We start from the raw sequence: 19,905 nt of genomic DNA on the forward strand, positions 1-19,905 counted from the left end.
CCCCCCAAAATAAAGTCTGACACTGTTTCCACTGTTTCCCCATCTATTTCCCATGAAGTGATGGGACCAGATGCCATGATCTTCATTTTCTGAATGTTGAGCTTTAAGCCAACTTTTTCACTCTCCTCTTTTATTTTCATCAAGAGGCTTTTTAGTTCCTCTTCACTTTCTTCCATAAAGGTGGTGTCATCTGCATATCTGAGGTTATTGATATTTCTCCTGGCAATCTTGATTTCAGCTTGTGTTTCTTCCAGTCCAGCGTTTCTCATGATGTACTCTGCATAGAAGTTAGATAAGCAGGGTGACAATATACAGCCTTGACGTACTCCTTTTCCTATTTGGAACCAGTCTGTTGTTCCATGTCCAGTTCTAACTGTTGCTTCCTGACCTGCATACAGATTTCTCAAGAGTCAGGTCAGGTGGTCTGGTATTCCCATCTCTCTCAGAATCTTCCACAGCTTATTGTGAGCCACACAGTCAAAGGCTTTGGCATAGTCAATAAAGCAGAAATAGATGTTTTTTTGGAACTCTCTTGCTTTTTCCATGATCCAGAGGATGTTGGCAATTTGATCTCTGGTTCCTCTGCCTTTTCTAAAACCAGCTTGAACATCAGGAAGTTCATGGTTCACATATTGCTGAAGCCTGGCTTGGAGAATTTTGAGCATTACTTTATTAGTGTGTGAGATGAGTGCAATTGTGCGGTAGTTTGAGCATTCTTTGGCATTGCCTTTCTTTGGGATTGGAATGAAAACTGACCTTTTCCAGTCCTGTGGCCACTGCTAAGTTTTCCAAATTTGCTGGCATATTGAGTGCAGCACTTTCACAGCACCATTTTGAAGATATGAAATAGCTCAACTGGAATTCCATCACCTCCACTAGTTTTGTTCATAGTGATGCTTCCTAAGGCCCACTTGACTTCACGTTCCAGGGTGTCTGGCTCTAGATGAGTGATCACACCATCGTAATTATCTGGGTTATGAAGATTTTTTTTGTACAGTTCTTCTGTGTATTCTTGCCATCTCTTCTTAATATCTTCTGCTTCTGTTAGGTCCATATCATTTCTGTCCTTTATCGAGCCCATCTTTGCATGAAATGTTCCCTTGGTATCTCTAATTTTCTTGAAGAGATCTCTAGTCTTTCCCATTCTGTTGTTTTCCTCTATTTCTTTGCATTGATCGCTGAAGAAGGCTTTCTTATCTCTTCTTGCTATTCTTTGGAACTCTAGGGGACTATAATTATAAACTATAATCTCACGCTGTTTTATTGTGTGAGATTATAAAGGGAGAAAGATAGGAAAGACTGGGGTCAGATATGGATAGAAGGAAAGAAGGTTTGAAGAATCGTCCTAGCCCACCACACACTCTAGGAAAGGTCTGGCATGGCTGTCAAGAAGTCCTGCAGCCAAGATTTGCCACCAGGGTGGTTTTGTGTCAATCAGAAATGGACCTGCCTTAGTGTCCCTGCTACGCTTTGTCATCGGATGGGAGACGCCAACAGGAAGTATGTCCTCCATGCGAATGTGACAGTGACTTTCAGAGTGTAGTTGAAACCCCTGGTTATGGCCCCTATAATTGGATGTCTGCGAGGCTCAGTCTCATGGCCACTACACACACTCAAATTCAAATCCCAGTAAAACAACTTATAGCCATGTGACCTTCCTTGCACAAGATACCCTCTGGGAGCCAGTTGTTTCCCAGTCTGTAAAATGGGGATAATAGTAGTGGCTACCATACAGAAAAATGTATGTAAATTTTCTTAGCACAGAGACCTCCCTGGTGGTCCAGTGGTTCAGACTTTGCACTTTCACTGCAGGGAGCACAGGTTCAATCCCTAGTCTGTGAGCTAAGATCTCACATGCCGTATGGCTAAAAAAAAAATTAATTTATTGCCTAGCACAGGAGAAAATACACAGTAAGTGCTCACCATGCAGTAGCTAGTACTAATATTGTATTTGCTGCTATAATTGTTATTTATTTCTAGATTTTATGCACCTCCATTAAAATAGTAGATCTCATAGTCTATATATAGTGAGTACTCTGTTTATTCTACTTAGTATCGTATTATAAGTCTTTCCCCAAGGTATCATTTGCTCTCCCTAACATTTTAAAGGCTACATTATATTTTACAGGGTGTACATATTCTAGTTTTTTTATGATTCTCCTAATCATTAGGGCTTTACAGTTTTTATTTTTCAGCTATTATAAAAAAATTTTGTGGTGGACATTTTTATACAGAAATAATGTTTTCTGCTATATTTGAGATTTTTTCTTTAGGGTCCTAGAAAAAGTCAATTAGGTTAGAAAGTGTGAACTCTTTTTTATTTTTGGCTGCGCAGCATGTGGGATCTTAGTTTCTCCACCAAGGATCAAACCTGCACCACCTGTACTAGAAGCAGAGTCTTAACCGCTGGGCCACCAGGGAAGTTCCTGAGTGGTGTGAACATCTCTAAGGCTCTTGATCCATGTTGCCACATTCACTCTCCAGAAAAGTGGGACTGTGTACATTCTAACCAACAACATGTAAGAGTATTCATTTCATGGGCCCTTCCCCCGTCTTGGGGTTTGAAAGGCAAAACAGCATCTACGTGTTTATTCTCTATTACTCATACATGAGTTTATGTGCTCAGTCATGTCACGCTTTGCAGCCCGCCAGGCTCCTCTGTCCATGGGATTTTCCAGGCAAGAATACTGGAGTTGGTTGCCTTTTCCTCCTCCAGGGGATATTCTGACCCAGGGATCAAACTCAAGTCTCCCACATCTGCTGTGTCTCTTGCACTGCAGGTGGATTGTTTACCCACTGAGTCATTGGGGAAGGCCCTGTTACTCATAAGGATGAACTATTTTCCAAATGGTTTTGTATAGGTAACATGATATGCAAAGGAAATTATTTTGTGAATATTCCTTACTACTGAGATTTTTCTTTTCAATTAATTTAAATAATTTATTTAATAATAATTGCCTGAAACACTTGCTATTATTTTGCCTTTTGGGATTTTTAGGTTTTTAAATGTATAGAGATCATTTGTTAATCAAATCAATTTATGGTTTGTTTTTTTTTTTCATAATTTCTCCTGTCTCTTTTAAGCTTTGGAAGCCCATAGTCCTGTAGAAAGCAAACCTTTCTTTACAGATTGTTTAAAGTGAAACTGCACCTGAGCTGCTCAGATAGTTTGTAGGTTTTATTAATTAATTAATTAATTAATTAATTATTTTTGGCTGTGCTGTTTCTTCATTGCTGTGCAGGCTTTCTCTAGTTGCAGCAAGCAGGGGCTACTCTCTAGTTGTGATGGCTTCTCGGATCATGGGCTCTAGCGCACGCAGGCTTCCGTAGTTGTGGTGCACGGGCTCAGTAGCTGCGCAGCATGTGGGATCTTCCAGGATCAGGTATTGAACCCGTGTCTCCTGCACTGGCATTCTCCCAATGCCAATTTAGGAAATGCCAAAATTTATATTTTTGTTCATAATTTCTCCTGTCTCTTTTAAGCTTTGTTGTCATTGTATAGTTGCTCAGTCGTGTCTGACTCTTTGCAACCCCATGGACTGTAGCGCGCCAGGCTTCCCTGTCCTTCATTATTCTCCAGAGTTTGCTCAAACTCGTGTCCATGGAGTCAGTGATGCCATCCAACCATCTCATTCTCTGTCGCCCCCTTCTCCTCCTGCCCTCAATCTTTCCCAGCATCAGAGTCTCTTCCAATGAGTCGGCTCTTGGCATCAGGTGGCCAAAGTATTGGAGCTTCAGGAAGTCCATCCTCCTGCAGAAAGCAAACCTTTCCTTACAGATTGTTTAAAGTGAAACTACAACTGAGCTGCTCAGATGAAATTATTTTTTTAATGCAATGAGTTGAGCCCAGTGAAATAACCATCTACTGCAACGACCTTCTCAGAAATGGGGTTTTGTGTTTTAGGACCCAGGAGAGCCACTAAGGACTGTCCAGGAAGAGTCCTCCTTGTGCAGAGGTGCTGCCTGGAGCTGCGATGGAGGGAGCTGGGGAGGCACCGGGGCTGGGCAGGTCTGCTGCTTCTAAGGATTTCCGCTTCTATCACATGGATCTGTCTGACTCTGAAGACAGACTGCAGATCTTCCCAGAAGAGAGTACTCGGATGAGAAGAGGTGTCCAAGCTGAAATGACCCATGAGCCCATGAGAGGGGGTGTGAAAGGGAAGGCTCCGAGAGACCTTGGAGAGGAAGTGGATGAACTTGTCCACCTCTATGGACTTGAAGATGATCATGAATTAGGGGATGAGTTTATTGAGGAAAACACACCCAGAATAGAGGTTTCAGAATATCCTTCTTATATGATGATGGGGAGTGAGCAGAGAGACTGGAGACTTACTGGTGAGGCGGCTCAGGGTGAGGACCTGGGCTTCATGGGGTGGGGCTCAGCAGGCCAGTGCCAGGACTTGCGGGAAGCCTACAGGTACAGCCACGGCCGTGCCAGCGAGGAGTACGAGTGCTACGTCATCCCAGAGGAGGAGGACGAGGAAGAAGCGGCTGACATCTTCTGTGTCACTTGCAAAACTCCAATAAGAGCGTCAGAGAAGGATCAGGATGAACACAGGCAGCATGAGGTGACTCCGCTCAGTAAAGCCCTGGAGGGTGCCAAGGTAAGTAGGTCTGCTTAGGCCTTCTTTCTGTTGAGATTGTATTTGTATCTCAAGTATGTAGGCGGGGAATGAATCTAAAATGCCTTCTACGAGAGAGGAAAAACATAGTGTTAATGTCTTCTTGGGATCCTCTATTTGACAGGATGAAATTCACAAAAATATGTACAAGTTGGAAAAGCAAATTATTGAGATGGAAAACTTTGCAAGTCACTTAGAAGAGGTTTTCATCACGGTGGAGGTAAGAGCACGCTCAATGACTCCGTCAGATACAGGCAGCCACGAGTGGTTGAGTCAGCAACTGTATCTGGTATGAATTTGGGAACCTGTTTCTTGGAATGTATGATGTTGATGCAGCTGCTGTTCCCTCACCCCTCTGTCTGCCTTCCCGTAGCACGGGCATAAACCTGTGGAACCGACTACCTGGCAGCATTCCCTAGCGAACTGTTAGCTCTCGTGGGCTGGGTCTTCAGTATCTTTACGTCTCCACTCACACTATAAGTTAGGACTCTTTCATGGGCCAGCCAAACAGACATTGCAAGACACCCATCCTGTCACTGATGTGTTCTTTTCCTTGGATGTTACCTGTTTCTCACACCGCCAGTAAGTTTTTGTGCATGTCACCAAACATGTCACAGTTCCCTGGGTGTGCCTCATAGGTGTATCATCTCCTGCTGGACATCAGCACACAACCTAGCCACCGGGATGAGGTAGCCCAGGAATGGGACCAGAGGACTTCTTGTGTCCCCTTCCCTTCATGTGGGTGCTCTACCTCTGTTAATGCAGCCTCAGATTGCATCAGTGGGAGCATCTTGTGTGAATGAACTAAGCCCTGGGCTCCTTTCCCAAGAAGCTAGACTTTCCTCCCCACTCCCAGTCTTAAAAGGGAGGGGAGCTGTTGCACTAATCTCCTATGGAAGACACAGGGAAGGGACCAGCCCTTCCACATCTAAGCACTGGGTGGTGGGTGATAGGAGGGTAAGTGTACAGCAGCCAGGAAAAAGCGCCCTACACTCCGTGCTGCCTGCTGCTCTCAGTTCACAGTGTCTCCACCCTCTGTAAGGACCCTGGCCTCTTCCTTTACACAGCACTGGTGGGGGTCATCTACCGCTTCTCCCTCTCTTCAAGCATTTTGAGCAAGTCTTACAGATACAGTCAATACTCAGTAAATACTCCCTGAACCCGCAGAGCCCTCCAGGGTTTCCAGTCCAAGTGGGACCAGGAGTTGATAAAGTTTAATTAATACTTCCCATCCATTGTATTCCAGGATTAAATACTGGCACAGCCCTCTCTCTGTCTTCCTGCTTTTTCTGATCTATTAGGCGGCCCCACCTGGGTTATTCCCCTCCCCCTGCATCTTTTTCTTGGTTGTTATGAGGATCTGTGTGATCCTGATGTTTGTATAATTCAACCATCAAGGAGTGGAGGTGAATGTCATGAGATGTTGAGAGCTCAAGAGGGAAAGCAAGTTAGGTAGGACTCTTCCAGGGCAGATGTCTTCACATTAAAGTCCAGAGTTCCAGTGGCAGGCTGACTCATTATGGTAATAATAATCATGATAATCTTCCAAGTCGGTTGTCATGGTGATGGGAGGTGGCTACACCAGAGGTGGGTGGGGAATGGGGAGGAGGATTGTAAAATGCCACCAGCAAAGAAAGCAATACTTCTTGTTAAGATTATCCCTGGGGTTCTAGCTGGAGATTCCTGGTCCTAATTCCACCTTTGTCCACCTCAGCATCCTGGCAAGAGACAATAAGATTAACAGGGAGGGACTGAAACATCTCTGAGCAGATGCACTTTCATGCCCCACATGACTCTGCAGTCAACATAAATGCACTGAAATGACAGCTGAGATCAACTATATCTTGCAGGAGAATTTTGGAAGACAAGAACAAAACTTTGAGTCTCATTACAATGAGATCTTGGAAACACTTGCTCAAAAATATGAAGAAAAAATACAAGCTCTAGGGGAGAAAAAGAAAGAGAAACTGGAAGCTTTATATGGACAACTGGTCAACTGTGGAGAAAATCTTGACACCTGCAAAGAACTGATGGAAACAATAGAGGAGATGTGTCACGAAGAGAAGGTTGATTTCATAAAGGTCAGTAATGAAGTGAAGTGAAATAATGACCTGGAATGACAGTCATGGCCAGAGTAGGTTAGACAGAGAGGTCCCCTCTCTGCCTGGAGGGCTTGGAACCGACTTTCATGGTCAGCATCCATCTGATTCCACTGGATGTGTAACCATGACAACACATCCCCCATCTCACTGCCCAGCTTCACTGTGGGTAGCCAAGCAGGCTCGTACACAACTGACCCTCCCCTCCACCACTGCTCAGCTAACACCAGAGTCTGTGTTCCTCTGTCCTGGTTACCCAGAGATAGGTGCTCTCACAGGACTCTGAGACTTCTCTGGCCATCTCAGATGATCTCTCAGAGGTCAGGGGAGAAAGATGTCCAGGCTAGAAATGTACCTCCTGTTTCTCAATTACAAGTGCTGCCATTAGACATCTTAATTCATAAGCTCAGACATGCAAAAAAAGTCCTTAAAATCCTCCTCAATCTGACTCCAAGTCCCCATGCAGCCAGACTGGGAATTTCAATCTCAGCCAGAGCTGAGGTCTCCTTTCTTTAGGGTCCCACAAGTATATGGGACAGACGTGGGATCCAGGATGTGAGGGAGGGGCCCCTAGCCTCCAGAGCTTCCTAGTTGCCAAATATGCCCTTTCCATTGGCCATGCCCGTAGTGGTCCTCCAAGCCCCACAGCCCCTACCTCCTGCCATGCCTGGGGTGAGGGTGGGATGCGTGATGGAAGCTGGACAGGAGGTTGGCAGCCACCGTCAGAGCCCTCAACACTCAGACCATTTGAACCAATTTGTCCACAGTATCACTGTGGCTCACAGACATAATCTAGAATGTGGAGAAAGTGAGATATATGAGTATGTCTTCTCTGTTATTTATAGTAGTGAGAAATTAGAAACAGCCAAAATGTGCAACGATAAAGTAAATGATGGAGTTCCCATTCAATGAATCAAGATGCAGTCTTTCAAATTAATGATCCCCAAGACCATTTGTCACCTGGAAAGTGCTCACGTCATGTTAATGGGAAGAAACTACATAGGCGTCGTAAGAGTCATTTTTGTTTAGGGTGTGGACGTGGCTGATTTTTCTCTTCTACTAACTTCCAAGTTTTAAGATACATTTATATTATTATATAGTTTGAAAAAGAAATTTATTTCCAAAATCAGTTTAATATTTTTTTTTTCTCTTTCTCCTCCTTTTTAGGATGCTGTGGCTATGGCTGACAGGTAATACTTTTATTCTGACATGTATTTTCTTTTTCTGTTCCTTTTACCTCTAGATACCTGACTAGGTATCAGTTCCCCTTGGTTATATGCTCCCAGGTTCAGCTTTTGTGTCTGCCCCTAAGAGTAAATAGCACTGGCTTTGGAATGACAGTGTGGGCCCACAAGGACTCTCTGGTACCAAATCTTAGAATCTCAGAGCTGGAAGGGAGCATATGGTGAGACTCAGCCTTCAAGCCGAGGTGGGGTTTCCCCGAGCCCCTCCTTTCACCAGGAGGAACAAGAATCCAGAGAGTGGGACTTCCCTGGTGGTCCAGTGATTAAGACTCCACACTTCCACCACAGGGGACCTGGGTCGAGCCCTGTTTGGGGAACTATGATCCCACATGCCACGTGGTCAAAAAGCAAAAAAGTCAGAGTGTCCCCAGCGTCCCCCAGCTAAGCCAGGACCCAGACTGTATGCTGCAGAAAGCATGCACATTATGGAGTCAGACAGGAATTTAAATCCTGATACCCCCATGACCTTGGGCAAGTCCAACCAGTCTAGGACTCCCCTTCCTTACTGACAAACAGGGATAGCTTTGTGGGAATAAAATCAGACAATGTCTGTAAAGCAACACAACAGCGAAACAACAGTGAAGTTTAATAACGTCAGGGTTAAGAGCATAAGCTTTGGCAAAAGACAGACATGGTTTCACATTCTGCCTCTGCTCCTTACGAACCCTGTGACAGCCGGGAGCAGGTGCCGGAGACCCAGAGGCCCAGTTCATGCTCCTCAACTTGAGAGTACTTGACCACGTGGAAAGGCTGTGTGTCTCTGGGTCCTGGGGTGGTGTGGAGGTGGGAGCTCCCAGGTCAGCATCTAAGGATCTTCCAGAAGGTGTGGATCTGGGGCTTTTTGGCCCACATCCCCTAGCCCCCCAACCCTCTGACATGACCCTACCCCTTCTCAAAGGTGTAAACCAGGCACACCTACCCCTTCCAGTGACTTCATAGGTCAGTCACTGAAGCATATGCCAGAAGGCCGCCCACAGCATTTTAAAATAAGGAAATAAGAGTTCAGCTGGGGACTTCCCTGGCAGGTCCAGTGGTTAAGATTCCACATTTCCAATGCAGGGGGTGCAGGTTCATTCAATTCCTGGTTGGGGAACTAAGATCACACATGCCACCTGGTGCGGCCAGAAACAAAATAATTTAAAAAAGAGTTCAGTAAAGAGGCCCTCATTGCTGCTCGCTAGTGACCCTGGGGAAGAGTATCCCTCCTTTCTTGTTAGTGTGTCTTTTTATACCGATAGACTCGGAAAATTCCTGAAAACAAAAACAGATGTGGAGATCTCAGCACAGCCCGACTTTGAAGACCAGACCTTGGATTTCTCTGATGTGGAGGAACTGATGGGCTCCATAAATACCATCCCAGGTGCGTGTCTCACCTGGGTGCATACCTGACACCAGTTTCTCTGAGCTTTGAGTTAAAAACTTGGATGGCTAAAAAAAAATCATAAAGATCTAGCAACAGGCATTTTCCCTCACCAGCTGCATGAGCTTTGTGTTTTTGTCTTTATGGCTTGTAAGGGTGAAAACAGAGGTTGACCTTCCTGGGATAAATATCCTCCATCTGTCTCCAGGGTGCCAGCAACTGGTCCCCATCAGCCTATCTTACTCCAAACAAGTATCGCGAATTTTATTTCCTTGAATGTTGTATTTATGTCCCTCTCAAGTGGTTGTTTTTAGCATAGGATTAAGAGATGTATTTTGGAATCTTATGGAGCTGGTGAGAATCCCAGCCCTGCTACTTCCTACCTCTGTGACCCTGGGCAACTTACCTAACCTCTCTGAGCCTTGGTTTCCCTGGTAAAATGGATATAACAATGACTCATGAGGACATGGTGAAAAATAAATGAGTAATGTATGTAAATAACATGTCACATGGTGCCAGGTAGCTCTTAAAAATCTTATTGTGAGGACTCATTTTTTAAGACTGATACTAGAATTGAATACCATCTTTCCTTTCTCACCCAGCAACACCCAGCAACATTATGAAAAATGTTTTATATTATCATTTTAGGTTTTCCTTCTTCAAAAGACTTTTTTACAATCTTTTTAAAAATTAATTTTTGGCTGCGCTGGGTCTCCGTTGCTGCGTGCAGGCTTTCTGTAGTGGCAGCAGGCAGGGGCTACTCTCTAGCTGCAGTGCACAGGCTTCTTGTTACAGTGGCTTCTTTTGTGGAGCCCGGGCTCATGGGCTCTGGAGCATGAGCTTAGTAGTTGTGGCACATGGGCCTAGGTGCCCTACAGCATGTGTAATCTTCCCGGACCAGGGATCAAAGCCGTGTCCCCTAAACTAACAAGCAAGATTCACAACCACTGAACCACCAGGGAAGTCTAGGTTTTTCCTTTATACAAGAGTTTTTTTTTTTTTTTAATAAAAATGAAATCATCCTGTTTTATAATCTGCTTTTTTTTCCTAGTGAAACATTTGTGATGAATATTATTTTGCACTGATAAATTTTTCTATGACATCATTTTAATGGCTCTATACTTAATCTGTATACTTAATTCTCACTGATAAATTCTTCTGCAACATCATTTTAATGGTTGTATACCTTAATCCTTAACTGTTGGTGCCAAGATGCTTCTAGGTTTTTCATCCTTATAAACCACACTACAATGAACATCCTTAATTGGAGTCTTGGAGGCCATTCTTAGACTCCCTGGGTTGAGAGGAGATTTTGCTGAGCTGTGAAGTCCTTTAGATGGTCTGAGGACAGTATTGCCCAAATAACAAGACCCAGTCATTTGGAAGGAAAGGCACTATTGCCTAAATCAGTGCTTGAGACACGTAGTGGTGGTTTCTCCTCACCCTCCTGTGTCCGGGTCCCAGGCAGACCATCAGCCCCTAGCCTGTATCCAGGGCCATCCCTCTTCTCACTGCCTCCCCAGAGGGGACTCTTCTTTGCAGGGAATAACAGGGCATCTGCTGTGCATCCTCAGCTACATCACGTAGGATACAGGTTCTTTCTCTTCTCACTTTTGTCATGTTAGGGGCCTTCCACCCCCTAACCAGCAAGGAAAAGCTGAGTACGTTCCATGAAGTCCTACCTGGTCTGAACAATTTCAGAATTTGAAAATAAAGATGTTCTTGAAAGCCCTGGATGGAAGGAGATGCTGCCATGGGTGAAGAATTACAGAAGACAAACAAGGAATGTTTCTTGGATGTGTGTGGGGGTGGGGTAGGAAGAATTATTAACCAACAGAGAAGAAAAGTATTAACTCAGTAGATGGACTCAAAAGAAGTTGGTTCTGGGGACTTCCCTTGTAAACCAGTGGTTAAGAATCCGCCTTCTGGGGCTTCTCTGGTCGCTCAGTGGTCAAGAATCCGCCTGCCAATGCAAGAAGCACGAGTCCGATCGCTGGGTCAAGAAGATCCCGCATGCCACAGAGCAACTAAGCCCATGCACCACAACTACTGAGCCCATGCTCTAGAGCCCAGAATGCATAACTACTGGGCCTGTGCTCTAGAGCCCAGAAGGCATAACTACTGAGCCCGTGCTCTAAAGCCCAGAATGCATAACTAGTGAGCCCGTGTTCTAGAGCCCAGAATACATAACTACTGAGCCCGTGCGCTGCAGCCGCTGAAGCCAGTGTGCCCCGGAGCCTGCGATCTGCAATAAGAAGCCCCTGCAATGAGAATAGCCCGAGCACCCGCCACAGCTAGGGGAAAGCCTGTGCCGCAACACAGATCCAGCACAGCCATAAGTAAATAATTTTAAAAAATCCACCTCCAATGCAGAGGACACAAGTTTGATCCCTGGTCAGGGAACTAAGATCCCACATGCCTCCGGGCCACTAAGCCCAAGCACCGCAACTTCTGAACTGCTGAGCCCATGTGTTCTGGAGCCTGCACACTACAACTACAGAAGCCCCCATGCCAAAATGAAGACAGCGCAGGCCAAAAAAAAAAGTTGGTTCTGAGAAAGCATAGTTTTTCCAAACCTAATCATCTCTCACCATAATGAAATCATAATGAAGGAGCCAGTTGTTGCAGGCTCTTTCCCTCCTCTGTTCACTGTAGGACTGAGGACGGTGGTGCTGTGGTCCTGGCCGTCCTGCCTCTTTGGATGGCATGGTGGGGTCCAAGGACCCATCCCTCCCTAGGGCAGGACTTGCAAGCACCCCAGCCTGAGCTGCTGTCAGCAACCCCACCTCCCCCAGCTTGTGTCGGGGGAAGCAAGGTGGATACAACCGGTTTTTACTGAGGCTCCTGGTTGGGAGGTCTGGCCTCCCACCCTGGCCACCCAGGCTGCCTCTCCCATCTCTGAAGCCCATGGGATGCTTTGAGGGATGGATTGTCCTGTAAAAGCAGCCGTTCCCATCCGGTACCTCTAAGTGGAGGCTCCTCACTTGTCTTTGTTTTCCTCCTTTTTCTTCTTCTAGCTCCTTCTGCTCCAGTGATAAACCCACAGGCCCCTAACTCAGCCACGGGTTCCTCAGTCCGAGTGTGCTGGAGCTTGTACTCTGATGATACCGTGGAGAGCTATCAGCTGTCCTACCGGCCAGTGCAGGACGGCTCGCCTGGGAAGGAGCAAACAGGTGAGGTCTGCCAGGAGCAGAAACAAGCTCCAGCATGGGCCCTGGGGAGGTGGCGATGGGGTGAATCTGCAGACCTAGCTCCTTGCAGGATGGTGTGCAGGCAGGTGAGCATGGAAGATAAGGCTGGGAAGGCAAGTTGAGGCCTGGCTGGGGAGAATCATAGGGCTCAGATACGTGGAGCGTATCCACAGCCATCAGGGGGATGATGGGTCTCTGGCTGCACCACGTGCAGGACATGTGGGGACACCCCTCCTCGAGGAGGCCCAGTGGGACTGGCTGGGTTCTAGCAGGTCCTGGTATGCAAGCGTGGCCAGGCTTTCCTTGAGGTCACCCTGTGTTGGGAGAACCTGGGGTCGGGGGCAGTTAGTCTGCAGACCCCCAGGGGGCTGAGGAGGGCTCTGCAGCCTGGAAGGGCTGCTGCTAATCTGACCCACATTCCTAGGTGGAAATACCCTGTCCTCCACTGCATACAGTCCTCAGCCCATCCTCTTCCTAGGTCAGTAGAGCTGGCTGGCGCAGGGATAGGGCTGAGGGAGATGCCCCCTCTTTGTAGATAAGCCAGTCTCCTGTTGAGAAGGGGGTCAGACAGCAGAGGAGCTCCAGCTGAGCATCTGAAGGATCAGGGCCAGCCTGGCTGGGTCTGTTCTGTGTGCATGGGGTCAGAGCAAGACTGTGGGAAAGGGAATCAGAGATTTCCATCCTATGGATGACCTAGAGAGAGATGAGCGGACACATGGGGACACCATAAGTTATGGCAGAACCAGAATGAGAGTTGAGTCCGCAGGCTCCCTGCCCAGAGCTCTTCCCCTTGTACCTATTTATGCCGATAGAAGGTTTCTGAATGCCAGAGGTGAAGATGATTTGTCTGCCCAGGGATTAGGAAGGAATGGGAGTTCTTGAGAAAAGTAAGTTTAATCCACGATGAGGGAGAGAATAAGGACTAAAGAGGGAATGGGAGGGGAGATTGAGGACCAGAAAGTCAGATCTGATTAATAGCAGTTTTTGCCACAAATCAGCCCTGTTGGCACCCTCTGCAGAAAATGCCATTGTTAGGGGGCTTTGTCCTGGCGATTGATAAAGATCTTTTTTTTTCATGTTTTGATCACTTTTTTTTAAATTTTTAAAGTATTTATTGAGTTTGTTATAATATTGTTTCTGTTTCATGTTTTGGTTTTCTGGACACGAGGTGTGTGGGATCGAAACTGCACCCCCTGCATTGGAAGGCGAAATCTTAACCACCAGACTGCTGGGGACGTCCCAGTAAAGATCTTTTCAATGAGCACTTTGTTATAAAGGAACTGATATCAGAGAGTGGATTAATGACCTGTCACTGCCTTAAGAGTCTGGGCATGTTTAGAGGTTATCAGTTAGCTTTTGCTGTGTAACAACACCCCCCCCACACACACACACATATACCCAACATATAAGCTAAAATGACAAATTTTATGTTCATTCATTTGTTGCTAGGGGCAGGACAGCAGTAGGGAATTAAGAGGTACAAACTACTATGTATAAAATAAACTACAAGGCAATATTGTACAGAACAGGGAATATATACAATATTTTATGATAACTTTAACTGGAATATGATCTATAAAATATTGAATCACTGTGTTGTACACCTGAAACTAATATTGTAAATCAATGATACTTAACTTTGTAAATTACATTTATTATTTATTATAATTCTGTGAATTGGATAGTTGTATTATAAACTATATCCAATTCTACGAAATGGATAGAATTTGTTATAATTCTGTGAACGAGATAGTTCTAGTCTGTGCCAGCTTGGGAGGGTCTGGACAGGCTAGGGTGGCCTTGCTGTTATGTCTAGGGCATCAGCTGCAGTGCTGGGGGCCTCTGTTCACATCATGATCACATTCTTCAGGAGGCTAGCCCAGGGTCGTTTCATGGAAATGGAAGCATTCCTGGCAGGAAGAGGACAAGGCGCCCATGCTCCAGCACTGCCCAAACCTCTGCTTGCACCATGTGTAAAGTGGTCCCGTTGGCCAAAGAAAGTCACGTGGTTAAGCCCAGCTGCAATGGATAGTGGGAAAGACTAGTCCTCTCAATGGAAGGATCAGCAGAGTCATTGCAGCGAGGCACGCAGACACAGCCGATGGGGATTGGTAGCCAGTTCTGTATCTACCTCAGGGAAAATAGATTACAATGCAATGAACTTGGGGCCAGTTGACCTATTTGGGGGTTGAGTTCCATTTATTTATTTATGTTTGTGCTAGGTCTTTGTTGCTGTGCACAGGCTTTCTCTAGTTGCAGCGAGTGGGGGATACTCTCTAGTTATGGTGTGCAGGCTTCTCATTGTGGTGGCTTCTCTTGTTGTGGCTCAAGGGCTCTGGAGCACAGGCTCAGCAGTTGTGGCACATGAGCTGAGTTGCCCTGCAGCATGTGGAATCCACCCAGACCAGGGATCAAACTGGTGTCCCCTGCATTTGCAGGTAGATTCCTAACCACTGGACTACCAGGGAAGTTCTAGGCTTTAATTCCTATCATTTTTCCCCCAGAGGTTACAATGACCATCAAAGAAACATACTGCTCAGTGACAAACCTGTTGCCAAACACGCAGTATGAATTTTGGGTCGCAGCTCAGAACAGGGCCGGCCTCAGCCCCACCAGTGAGCGTGCGGTGTACATGACAGGTAAGGGGCCACTTGTAGGACCTTCACTGAAGGGGACCCAGAAGTCTCGGCTTTCTTGATGGGGGCAGGGCTTTGATGTCACTTGGAAGGACAGGAATAGCTTGGCACTTCTTTCTTTTTATTTAGTAGGCCAAATCTGTATGCCTGATATGGCAGGGACATTTTTTCACAGTTGGTCTCAAAAGAAGATAAAGTACTGCCCTTGGACACAGTTTCACAGACACATTTGAACCATGCAGCCATCCTCCACTCCAGAGGTATCTGCAAGTGATTCCCTGGTGTTCCTTTGGGCTGTTAGAATACTGCACATTGGATGGCTTATAAACAACAGAAATTTATTCCTCGTGGTTCTGGAGGCTGGGAAGTACAAGATCAAGGTGCCAGCAGACTCAGTGTCTAGGGAAGACACTTCCTGGTTCAAAGTGACCTTTTTTTTGCTGTGTCCTCCTATGATGGAACTGGGCAAGAAAGTTCGTTGGGTTTCCTTGTATGATAAACCCCTTCAACTCTCAGTACCTAGGCACTTCTCGGAGACTCCAGTTATCATCACACTGGAGGATAGGTTTCAACATATGAGTTTGGAGGGGGACATGATTGTCTCGGCTGAAACACCCGGTTTGCCTTTTGTTGCACTGAGCCTCTTGCAGGAAGAGAGGGCTTGGGGTGCGCACTGTGTTCCGGAGCACTAGGCTGGATGTGAACAGAAGGGTTGTTCCTCTCTCCGTCTCCCCTGCATTCAGCGCCTTGTCCCCCCATTGTAAAAAGCAAAGAGATAAGGAGCTGCGAGGAGGCTGCGCTCATCTCCTGGGAATCTGGCAACCTGAACCCTGTGGACTCATACACGGTGGAGCTGACCCAGGCAGAGACGCCGGGGGCCTCGGGTGTAACTGAGTGAGTCACAAGGGGCGTTGGCTAGGCACGAGAGGCCTCGACACAGCGGCACAGCTTAGGAGAAGTGTGGCATCTGGAGAGAAAGTTAAACACAGGAACCCTGAGTTTAGATTGCTTAGTTTCGTGAGAAGTAACTGAAATGTTGTGATTGAAGATAAAGGACGGATGAGTAAAGAAGTGAATAAGTGGTAAACTCAGGTTTGCTTTCTTAGTCCAACCAGGGTTTCCCATTATTCATTCAACAAGTATTGAGTGTACAGATGGTACCTGGGCACTGGTGACCCAGAGAGACAAATTCCCCACCCTGACAGAGCTGACAGTCTGAGTTGGGGGAAATAGACAAAAACCAAGAAAACAAATGCTTAAAACACACAGTAGCATGAAGGGAAAAGATATGCAATGAAATAGGGAATGCAGTGGAGGTGGAGACTTACTTTGGAGAGAGTGGACATTTGAACTGAGACCAGATGGATGGGAAGGGAGGGGACCTGAGAAGAGTGGATGCAGGCAAGGCCTGGCTCCTGGGCAGGAGTGAGCTTCCTGCCCTGGAGGAACCAAGAAACCTACCTGGCTGGAACCTGAGGAGGAGAAAGAACCAAGAAAAGCAGAAATGAAAGAGATTTGAATTCAATGTACAAACAACATCATGTCCCTGGTGGTCAGCTGCCTAGAGGCTCATGTTCCCCTCTGGTTGGCAGAGATCTGGAGGAGTTCACAGCTAGAAGAGGGCTGGACTCAGGAACCACAAGGGCCTGCAGATCCTACAAATCTACAGCTGTATACAGTGGAGGAATTGTGGCTAGGCCTCTGGATTACAACCAGGTGGTCCAGAAGCTTGTGAAAGGCAGCCAAGTCCAGGGGCTGCCCTACTGTGCACCAACCCAACTTTAGAGAAATGGAGGAGGAGGGGTTGGTGTCAACTGTTAGGGAGACAGATTGTTCCACACTAAATTCAGGGCTTGGGACCTGGCCATCTGCCCCCGCCCCCCTGCCCCCATCCCCAGCCGATTTGTCCCAGGTAGATTTCATGTGTCCACAACCACATCAGGGCTTGCTAACCTGGGTTATCTACTTCCAGGGATCCTCAGGAGCAGGGAAGGGAGTTCAGTGGTCTGACACCCCCCCCCGCCCCCGCTCCAAATGGTTTGGATTTCCTTTGCAACTTGTGCTGATACTTTAAACCCTTTTCACTGGGGGTCATCAGAAGGCTGGTCAGGGACCAAGGTGACCTGGGCAGTGCTTACTCTCCTAGGATAGATCTAATCATGGCATCCCTGAAGAAGACAAAATTCCTTCACTGGCTCTAGCCCCTTCCTGCCTGTCCAGCTTATCCCCACCAGCTCACCTTCCCTCAACCACATGGGTTATATTTTATTAATAGTTCCTTCTACTTTCTATGCTTCTTCCTGCCACAGGGCCTTTGCACATGCTTCTTCCATGAAAGACAATCCTCTGTTCTCTTTCTTATCCATTTACCTCCCAGTCATTCTTCAGAGTTCAGCTCAAAAACACCTCCCAGCTAGTGTACCTTCCATAATACACCATCAACTTGTCATGTTACCATCTTACGTTTCTTCCAGTGATGGCTTGAGAAATGCCTTTCTTCTAGACTGGAAGCTCTATGAGGGCAGCGGCTACATTCAGTTTCCCCCAGGGCCCCTCTATATCAGCTCTAGTCAGATCATTTGTTCATAAACACAGATGGAGAGCCTGCTGTGAGCCCAGCGCTGTGCTTAGCTTGTGGTACTTGGCCCCTGCCCTCGGAGAGGCTGTGGTCCTGCCAGACAGGCTGGCACACGCTGGATTCAACTGCATGCACGCCCCACTGATGCAGTGTTAGATGCAGACTGAGTGCAGTGCTGGATGCCTGGGACACAGAGTGGGGAGCTTGGAGGGGCGAGAGCCACAGACAGAAAGGATACAAGAAAATGAGAAAAGGGGACCCGATTGGGAGGGAGCATTGAGGAGAGCCTCACTCCTGCCTGTGCCGCTGCTGGGGGTCAGCGGGGAGGGTCTGGTGCTTGGGTCTGTCTGCCCCGGCCCCTCGGTGATGTCAGCGTGCCTCCTCACCCAGGTCTGTTGTGGGCATCCCGACCTGCGAGTGCCTGGTGCAGCTGCAGCCCCGACAGAACTACACCATCTATGTGAGAGCCCTCAACGTGGGCGGCCCCAGTGCAAGGAGTGAGCCCGCTACCGTCCACACCACAGGTCTGTGCCCCCCCCCCAAACTCACTGGACCCAAAGATACCCCTCTGTGGCAGACCCAGTGCTGCTGTGACTTCACTGGAAAAATCGATGAACGTTCACTAATACGAACACATGGCAAATCAGGCTAGGAAGGGACTCGGGGCGGTCAAAGCCCTGGGGGCCCATTTCACAGGAGGGGCCACTTTATTTTTTCTGGCCGCACCACCCATCATGTGGGAACTTGGTTCCCCATCCGGACATCGCATCGAACCCACACCCCCTGCATTGGAAGTGTCTTAACCCATGGACTGCCAGGGAAATCCCCATTGTGTAACTTTTTTTTTTTTGATGTGCTTTGTTTTAACCATAATTCAGAGAAGGTTCTATGATCTCCTCCCTTCTCTCTCACTGCCCTCGTTGAAAGTTGGATTTTTGCTCACCTTTGTCAAATTGATCACTAGCAATACCCTCAATTCCTATTCCCTTTGGCAAGCAGACTAGAAATTCCCATTCACCCGCAGGTATTTACAGCCTCCCAGTGAAGAGCGCAGCCACTGGAATCAGATGGGCTTGGGGTTTGGGGTTGTTGTTGTTATTTTTATGTTTATTTTTATTTTGTTTTTTGAAGTATTTATTTATTTGACTGCACTGGGTCTCAGTTATAACACATGGGGTCTAGTTCCCTGACCAGGGATGGAACCCAGGCCCCCTGCATTGGGAACATGGAGTCTTAGCCACCAGGGACGTCTCTGGGGTTCCAATTTGAGTTCTAGCATCTACAGCTGATGATAGGACCACCCTGCCCCTCTGTTTCCTCTTCTACAAAATGGAAATACTAACACCTGGATACTTGTAAGGTGTGAATGAGATAAGACTCAACAAACTGCTTTGCTCATTACTAGACACCCAGTAATGCCCGACCCATGTAAACTACCATCATTATTAGCACGAGGGGCATCACCAGGCAAGGTCCAGGCTCACCACTGTCATACAGGGAGCTAATGCCGGCCATGGGTGCTGAGGCCCAGCCTCTGTAGAGTGCAACGTGGAGAAAGCAGTGGAGTGATTGGCTCAGGGGGGTCTCCGTGTGCCTCTCCCCCTCGCAGGCAGCTACTTCCCCCTGGACAAGCACACCTGCCATCCATGGCTAACTGTATCCGAAGATGGGCTCACAGTTGTGCGAAGCGAGAGGAGAGGCCCCGCCAGGGAGCCAGTCCCCAGCGATGCCCAGTTTACCAGGTACTGTATCAGCACCTCACCCGAACAGTTCATGAACTCCGCTGATACGTGCTGTTACCCGGGTACTGGTGGATTATGACTGATGCAGCCTTGAAAGGGGCCTCAGGCTCTGACTCCCAGAAATGAGGGAGGCGGGGGAGGAGGGGAGGCTGGGGAGGGGGAGTAGCGGTCTGACCAATGTCAGAAGGGGAGACATGGCTTCTGAGTGGAGTCCTGGGCTCCCAGAGCAGTGGGAGAACAAGGACCCAGCCCCTCAGTTCGGAGCCCAAAGCTCTCTCTCCCACTGGGCGATACTTTCTAACGAAACTCCTGGTGAAAAACCAAAGCTGGTGGAAGGAATGATGATCATGCAGGCGCAAGACCTGAGGGAGCAGTGTCCATCAAAGATGCTCCCTGTCTGTCTGGATTGATGCTATTTTCAGAACTTAGTACT

At 47.3% G+C, this 19,905-nt stretch overlaps 1 protein-coding gene across 1 annotated transcript in view; it reads left to right on the plus strand.

Annotated features, from left to right (window-relative positions):
* The window catches only part of FSD2 (fibronectin type III and SPRY domain containing 2), a 47,141-nt gene that overhangs the window by 19,615 nt on the left and 7,621 nt on the right, over positions 1 to 19,905 (plus strand). The window contains exons 4-13 of the mRNA XM_040257503.1: positions 3,905 to 4,604; positions 4,747 to 4,842; positions 6,473 to 6,703; positions 7,889 to 7,911; positions 9,204 to 9,325; positions 12,343 to 12,498; positions 15,021 to 15,155; positions 15,896 to 16,046; positions 18,121 to 18,254; positions 19,340 to 19,472. Of these exons, the coding sequence (XP_040113437.1) occupies positions 3,975 to 4,604; positions 4,747 to 4,842; positions 6,473 to 6,703; positions 7,889 to 7,911; positions 9,204 to 9,325; positions 12,343 to 12,498; positions 15,021 to 15,155; positions 15,896 to 16,046; positions 18,121 to 18,254; positions 19,340 to 19,472 (1,811 nt within the window). The 5' untranslated portion in view covers positions 3,905 to 3,974. The remainder of the gene's footprint in view (positions 1 to 3,904; positions 4,605 to 4,746; positions 4,843 to 6,472; positions 6,704 to 7,888; positions 7,912 to 9,203; positions 9,326 to 12,342; positions 12,499 to 15,020; positions 15,156 to 15,895; positions 16,047 to 18,120; positions 18,255 to 19,339; positions 19,473 to 19,905) is intronic.

The sequence above is a fragment of the Oryx dammah genome, unplaced genomic scaffold, assembly GCF_014754425.2.
Source record: "Oryx dammah isolate SB20612 unplaced genomic scaffold, SCBI_Odam_1.1 HiC_scaffold_16, whole genome shotgun sequence".
NCBI lineage: Eukaryota > Metazoa > Chordata > Mammalia > Artiodactyla > Bovidae > Oryx > Oryx dammah.